This window comes from Neophocaena asiaeorientalis, unplaced genomic scaffold (genome assembly GCF_003031525.2).
Source record: "Neophocaena asiaeorientalis asiaeorientalis breed wild unplaced genomic scaffold, Neophocaena_asiaeorientalis_V1.1 scaffold225, whole genome shotgun sequence".
Lineage (NCBI taxonomy): Eukaryota > Metazoa > Chordata > Mammalia > Artiodactyla > Phocoenidae > Neophocaena > Neophocaena asiaeorientalis.
Window position 1 is genome coordinate 8,374,867 of NW_020172364.1, and position 8,336 is coordinate 8,383,202.

Sequence of the window (8,336 nt, forward strand, 5' to 3'; positions counted from 1 at the left end):
TTCTAGGTTGGCCCCTAATGGTCACAGCCTCCTGGTACTCATAGGTTTGTGTACTTTGCTTCCCTCAAGTGTGGGTGGGGCCTGGAGCTTGCCTCTAACTAATAGAATATGGCAAAGGTGATGGGATATCACGTCTTTGATTGGTTACATAACATTGCAACTCCTATGTTGCTGGTTGACTCAGTCTGTTGCTTTCTCAGCTTATAGTCTGATGAAACAAGTGGCTGTATTGGACAGGCTCACACGGCAAGGAATTGAGGGCAACCTCCAGCCAACAGTCAACCAGAAACTGAGAATAGCCTTCAGGAATCGAATTCTGTCATCTGAGCTTGGAAGAAGATAGTTTCCCAGCTTTAGAAGAGACGTCAGCCCTGATCAACACTTGATGGAACCTTGTGACAGACCCTGAAGCGATGGACCCAGCTAAGCTACCCCCATAGTCCTGACCCACAGAAAGTGTGAGATAGTAAGTGTATGTTATTGTAAGCTGCTACCTTTGTGCTAAATTTTTTCACAGCATGGAATGGACCTCTTAACAAAAAACACAGTTTGTCTGGGAAAGGTTGCTCTAATCTATATAGTTAAGATCCATAGCCACATTGAGACTGTCCCTCAAATATTCAAAAGTGAATGGCATATTCCATTTCCATTCAGAAACAGAGAGAGAGACGTTCCTTCAACAAGAAAGACAAGATACTTGCACGTTCACTGGAAAGAATTTTTTAGTATAAAATTCGAATACAGGGCTTCCCTGGTGGCGCAGTGGTTGGGAGTCTGCCTGATGATGCAGGGGACACGGGTGCGTGCCCCGGTCCGGGAAGATCCCACATGCCACGGAGCGGCGGGGCCTGTGAGCCATGGCCGCTGAGCCTGCGCGTCTGGAGCCTGTGCTCCGTAACGGGTGAGGCTACAGCAGTGAGAGGCCCGCGTACAGCAAAAAAAAAAAAAAAAAAAAATTTGAATACAAATGGAAGACAGATCAAGGGTTTAGTGGACTAGGTTGGTTTGTACTTTGCCATGTTTTTCTCATTTTCTATATTGAGGGTGTATCACTTTAAATACATTAGTTTATTTTCAAAACATGACTTCAAACGTTATTTTAAAACATTCAGAAAAGTGCCTACCATGCTTAAGCTCTGTATAAGTATTTTCCATTATTATGATGATCATTTTTGAATTGTTAAAATGTGCCTCGTATATTGTGTTAAGTTTGAATGAGACATCTTAATAAGCATATGGCATAATGGATTATATTTAAAAGAGAGCTACTGGGATATTGACAATTTCCCCAACCATGGCATAAGCAATATACAAAGATCAGGTGAAGGGACAGAGTGCAACACAGAGTCTAAAACACCTAAATTCTAACAGGTTTGGGCAGAATCTGTATAGACATCTGCCTTTCATGTAGCTCGCACAACCACCAGTAAGCACAGAGCTTCATACAGAGGTTTCCCACACATCCATTTAACAAAAAACAGGCAACTACCTACCCACTAACCAAAAGGAAAACAAAATGTAAAAGGAAAAATAAATCCTGCCATTCAAAAATGCAAGTCTACCAGCCTATAAATGACTAGTAGCACAACAGACAGAGAAAAACATTAAAATAAAAATAAAAATGTAGTCCAATAAGTTGTGGTTCCTGGGATCTGATCTGACAGCTTCAGCCAACTCTTAACCACAGCCTAAGGAGGTTTAGTTAAACAACTTAATTCTTCTCTCATTCATAAAGTATGTGCCTGGCTCTGTCTCTCCATTTGCAATAAAGAGGGATCTTACAGGAAAATGCTCTTTTGTGTTCACTGCCTATGGCTCATGGCAAGAAGATATATTACGACAAGGTCATATAAGTTACGACGGGAGTGTGCTAACAAGCCCTTATATGAGCACCGCCCTTTACAGTTTACAAAAGACTTTCATATTCGTCCTCTCCAAAGAGTTGCTATCCTTCTGTTACAGGTAAAGGACCATAAGGGTCAGAGAGAGTGAGTCTCTAGTTACCCATCACTCTGGAGAACATCAGACTAAGATATGCTTCCTGACTCCAAGTTCAAAGTTATTTCTACTCTACCCCCGCTGACTCTGGGATTATTCTCGAGCAGGGCTTTTGGAAAACTGGTGGTCGAAAGAAGAATGGATAAGTGACAGATGTTTTTAATAAGATGACATGCATATTCCAAGGGCTGGAGTCGCTCTGGGGTGCAGTAGCCCTGAGTCACTCCCATCTTAATGCTCGGAAGACATCCAGTATGAATACTACTAAATACTGTTAGGTAACCAGAGTAGATGACAATCTCTTTGTGGAAAATGAGAATAGCTGAAATATATTCTATCTGGAAGCATGCATCCTTTCTTGCCTCCCTGACATCTGCTTTCAGCCAGACTAAGATGTTGAAAGTGTTTTCTCATTGGGAACTTTGCCTCTGTCTACCACTGTTCTTTATTTAGACCATATTTTGATCTCTAGTGACTGCACAGAAGCCTTTCCAGTAGGTTCCCAGGGAACATCCTATGATTCATTAGCCCATTCAATGGCAGAAATGATAGAATTTGGCCACCCAGTCAATCATGACCTTTATCCATCCTGTGTAGTTTTCTGTTCTACTCTTCCCATTAGCCTTCTTAGTCAGTTGCTGGACATCAGATCCCCTGGTAGCCAGGAAAAAAATGCTTTGAAATTTGCCAGTTGTCCTGGAGCTTCCCAAACACTTCCCAGCTTACTGGCATGTGCTTCCTGGGTGATTTCTCAGCTTAAAAAGCAACATGAACTCTGGCTGCCCATGAAGCTCTCTGGCACTCGTAAAATAGCTTGGGCTTTGTGACGACAAACTGAGGTCCAGGTCAGATTAGATGAGCATATTATCCTGTTTACTGCCTCAAACTGACCTGGAAGCTGAGGAAGGAAAGGGCTGGGAAATGTGACAGCTGTAGAGAGCCAGAAGTTTTCAAATCAGCTAGAGGAATGTGCTGACATCTCTCCTGTTGGGGAAAGGGGGACTGTACTTACTCTCAATGCAGGTTTTTGAAAAACCTCTTCTTATCTTGCAATTATTTAATCAATAGGGGATACATTTCAGATATCTAGACACTTCTATGTTCCATCATCAGGTGAAGAACAGAAAATGGGATTTGGATTCAAAAGCCTGCTTAACCTATTACAAGCTCTGAGGCTTTGGATAGGTCACTACATCTCTGTGAGCCTCAGTTTTCTTACCTGTGAAGTGGGGGACACTTGTCTCACAGGAGATGCTGCCAGTATTAAAATGAACTGTGTATAAATTTGCGGGGAAAATTGTAAAACATATAGAAGTAGTAATAATTGTTAAGGATTACTACTGTTGTTAGTACTACACTTGCTAAGCTATGATTACAACAATGTTTGGCTCCATTTAAAACCTATGTTTGGCAACACTCCACCTATGGCTCCAGTCATTTTGAGGTTATGTAAACAGGCATCTAATATCCTGCTGTCTCCATCTCTGAGCCTTTTGTGTCCTTTGTTTCATCCGCTTGAATGGCTCCCTCCACACTTCTGTCAACCTAATCTAAATTCTACTGATTTCTCAAAGCCCTCATCAGATATGTGCCTCAAGGATCTTAAGTTAACTAATATCCCATGTGACCAGTCTATTCCATGCTCTTTAGCACTCCCCTCCAATGTGAGAGAAGTAAGCCAGGTAACCTCTCCAAGCCTCAGGTACTCAGCTGAGGACGGCAATGATCATATAGTCCCTGCCTAGCTCACAGGGCTCCTGTGAGTGAATTTGGTAGCGCTTTTGTTGAAAACCAAAAGTAGTGATACACACAACTGAGACATTCTTGTTTTTGAGACTTGCTTTCAGAATTTTATGAACTGGAGTAGTTTAGTCCTATTCTTTATTTTTCAATGAAAATGGGTTCTGCCCTGATCTGGGTAAGAACTGGCCAAGTCCCAGCCTCCCCTTCCCCTCCTTCTAAGAGTAAAAGTGCAACAATACTTACCCTCTCTTAGGTTTCGGTCTATCTTGGGTGATGACTTTTTCTGTGCTGATAATCCATGAACTTCTGCCCTCTCCACATTCACTCCTGAAGGGACCCTGCCCATTCAAAAAAAAAAAGTTGAAATAGCAATATCCCATTGAATAAAGATGTTCAAAGGCAAAGGATACCTTACTCAGGTAGTCTATGACTTCATATTGTATATTTTTGTAGTTCACAAGTCCACATCTTTCAAGATCAAATTAGATGCCATTGCCTCCGTGAAGCTCTTCTCTATTTTCCCAATGAGTGTGCTCTATTTCACTTCTCTAAATCTTCTTAGCAACCTTTATTACAGTTCATTGTATCCATAATGTAAACCCCTTGAGATTAGACTTTGAGTACCAACAGAGCATGAAACAATGATCACGTGCATGTTTACCATGCTCAGAGTGCTGTATTATATGTCTTGAATATAAAGCGCATCACTGAAAGATGGTTGAATTGAAATAAATCATGTCCGAGTGTAGTGGTTCTCGACTATTCCAAGATAGAAGACATGAGTTTGTGTCAAACCTTGTGAACACACACAATTGCATGATGCCCTTTCAATATATACAAATTGAGCAAATCCAAATATGCATATACATTCTTGGATCTCTTGCAATAATTTGAGGTCACCCAGGGGTTGAGCCCTTGAAGCTCAGTGAAAGACCACAAGATTTTGAATAAGAAGGTCTGGATCTGCCAGTCCTTCATGGTGAGACACTGAGTCCTTTGCCTTGTCAGGGCCTCAGTTTCTGGTTTTGATAATAACCTGGACTTCAAGATCTTGTGGACTAAGAATGCCACCTGCCATATCAGTAAACGGAGGATGTTGCAACCATCAAGCCATCAGCCACTACAGCCTCCCCTGATGGTGAGCCCTGAGGAACTGAGGATGGAAACGGGATACGCACCATCAAGCAGTCAGGCACTGCAGCCTCCCCGCAACGGTGCACCCTGAGGGGACTCAGGATGGGAAAACACAGGACACTGGCCCCAGAGAGCTGAGGTGCATATCAAAGGAATGATTTCAATGAGCCCAGGCTCTTGAAATCTTCCCATACATAGAAAAGCGTAAACCCTAAATTAACTAGGGATGTCTTGTTTTCTTTAATTAACAGTAATCTTTTGCTATTCCGACTGTCTGCTTTTTGTTACAAAACTCGTATACATCCTGGCTCCTCCCTTAACTCTTGGGAGCAGTCCCTCAGAGCCATCTGAGAGGCTGTCTCCCGGGCTTGAAGTCCTCAGAAAATCCACTGAATAAAGCATAACTCTCGGGCTTTCCCTGGTGACGCAGTGGTTGAGAGTCCGCCTGCCGATGCAGGGGACACGGGTTCGTGCCCCGGTCCGGGAAGATCCCACGTGCAGCGGAGCGGCTAAGCCCATGAGCCATGGCCGCTGAGCCTGTGCGTCCGGAGCCTGTGCTCCGCAACGGGAGAGGCCACAACAGTGAGGGGCCCGCGTACCACAAAAAAAAAAAAAAAAAACCAAAAAACATAACTCTCAATTTTAGAGTGCATATTTTTTTCAGTGGACAATCTCAAACATGTAACTCCAAAATTCTATGACTCCTTGAAATGCTCAGAACATGTAAACTGACTTTTGACATCTATCATTTTAAAAATTGCGTTTTCTTCATTTCTGATTGAGTCCATGACACTTAATATTTTAGCTTGTTGTAAAACTTTCCGAGCTTGATGCTTTCAAATAAATGCAGTAAGAAAATTTAGCATGAAAAAGATAATTTAATTGTTTTTTTCCTATTAAAAAATCAAAAAGGGCATCCAACTCTCTCTGATTTAGAGTCACAGAACATTTAGCCATTAGAGATCACCTGATTCAACCCCTTGATGTGAGGAAAAGCATGAGACCCAGAGAGGAAGATAAATTATTTAAGGTGCCTTGGAAATAAGAGGAAGAGCTGGGACCAGAATGCAGAACTCCTAATTCCAAGTTCAGAGCTCTTCTAATTATATCCCTTTGCCTATTTCATAGAGCCCAAGTTCTTTATAATAAATATGATTATAAGTATTTCTTCTCATTACAAATAAACATTCTAAATGGAGAACTTACTGATTCTCATCCTGTCGTCCTCCATATTGAATCCAATAATTCTGTTTTAAATTAAAAAAAAAAAAAACTCAGTAGTTTTGTCACTAAAATTCCATGTACAGAAATAAGATAAAACACTCAAAAGACCTAAAATATTAGAAAACTTGCATATTATATAAATCTATAATATAGTATTTATTTTTAAATTTTAATAAAAAGGAAGGCTAAGGTTGGTGCAGTTTTGGCTAAGACAAAATGGATTAAAAAAATAGCATGGAATTAGCCTGGGCATCCATCCATTTGTCCAAGAAAGTGATTTAGAATTTGGTAGCAAGAAGACACTTAGAAGATAATTAAGTATAACTCCTTTCACTTTTATAAATAAAACAAATAAACAAAAAGTCCAGTCTGGTTACTCATCTGTATAGGATCATAAAGTAAGTGATTTTTTTTCCTAGGGTCATTTGGGATAACATAACTTTCAAAAATAGTAAGACCGGATGTAAACATATTAGAAATGTTACACTAGAAACGTACATTAAAATTATCTTAATTTTAAAAATGTGTCAATAAAAACATAATATAACTAAGAAAGAGACGAAAAATGTGTTACAAATAGGATATATTATAAACAGTGCTTTTTATATTAACTATTAACATGTACAGTATATAAAGAACTTATATAGCAATGAACAGATAAATGAATAAAATACATGTCCAGGTAAATCAAATGAGAGGACAAATACTTAATAATAATTTGTGAAAAGTTGATTTTTGCTGGTAATCAAAGGAATACAAATTAAAACAACAGTGGTGCACCATTTTGTACGTAATATATCAGGCATAGGAATGAGTTTAAGATGTTATTTCTCATTGCTGAGATGTTCATGGTAAAACTATAAACTTTTATGAACTGTTAGGAATAACGAAGGTACCAGAAAAGTCTCCTAGAAAAAAAATTTTAAACCTTCTCATATCATTTGATGGCAGAGTTAACCCACTTCTGGGAATTTATCCTATGGATACATTTCAGTAGAAAGAAAAATGCTTAATGCATTCATTTGGGCACAAAAAACCAAAAATAAATAAAACAAATGTTCAACAGCAGGAAAAGAATTAACTTATTTATTGTACATCAACTATAGATGTAGCTAAAAATAATTTTGAAAGCTGTAAAGATATAGAAATTGCTTATGCTATCCCAAATAAAAATCAATAAATAAAAATAGAAATCTATATATATAGAGGTACTACTTCTACAAAAGGGATGTCTTCATATGAAGAATGTTTAAAAGACAACATGGGAGACTTCCCTAGTGACACAGTGGTTAAGAATCCTCCTGCCAACTAAAACCTGGTTTTTTGAGAAGATAAACAAAATTGATAAACCACTAGCCAGACTCATCAAGAAAAAAAAGGAGAAGACTCAAATCAACAGAATTAGAAATGAAAAAGGAGAAGTAACAACTGACACTGCAGAAATACAAAGGTTCATGAGAGATTACTACAAGCAACTATATACCAATAAAATGGACAACCTGGAAGAAATGTACATATTCTTAGAAAAGCACAATGTTCCGAGACTGAACCAGGAAGATAGAAAATATAAACAGACCAATCACAAGCACTGAAATTGAAACTGGGATTAAAAATCTTCCAACCAACAAAAGCCCAGGACCAGATGGCTTCACAGGAAAATTCTATCAAACATTTAGAGAAGAGCTAACACCTATCCTTCTCAAACTCTTCCAAAATATAGCAGAGGGAGGGATACTCCTAAACTCATTCTACGAGGTCACCATCACCCTGATATCAAAACCAGACAAAGATGTCACAAAGAAAGAAAACTACAGGCCAGTATCACTGATGAACATAGATGCAAAAATCCTCAACAAAATACTAGCAAACAGAATCCAACAGCACATTAAAAGGATCATACACCATGATCAAGTGGGGTTTATCCCAGGAATGCAAGGATTCTTCAATATACATAAACCAATCAATGTGATACACCATATTAACAAATTGAAAAATAAAAAACGTATGATAATCACAATAGATGCAGAAAAAGTTTCTGACAAAATTCAACACCCATTTATGATAAAAACCCTCCAGAAAGTAGGCATGGAGGGAACTTACCTCAGCATAATAAAGGCCATATATGAGAGACAAAAATATACAATGGAGAAAAGACTGCCTCTTCAATAAGTGGTGCTGGGAAAACTGGACAGCTACATGTAAAGGAATGAAATTAGAACACTTCCTAACACCATACA

The 8,336-nt window shown here is 39.1% G+C and overlaps 1 protein-coding gene across 1 annotated transcript in view; it reads right to left on the minus strand.

Moving 5' to 3' along the window:
- P3H2 (prolyl 3-hydroxylase 2) overlaps nucleotides 1-8,336 on the minus strand; it is a 155,638-nt gene that overhangs the window by 16,542 nt on the left and 130,760 nt on the right. Inside the window, exons 8-9 of the mRNA XM_024768591.1 lie at nucleotides 6,082-6,122; nucleotides 3,985-4,079 (exon numbers count right to left, since the gene is read on the minus strand). Coding sequence (XP_024624359.1) covers nucleotides 3,985-4,079; nucleotides 6,082-6,122 — 136 coding nt within the window. The remainder of the gene's footprint in view (nucleotides 1-3,984; nucleotides 4,080-6,081; nucleotides 6,123-8,336) is intronic.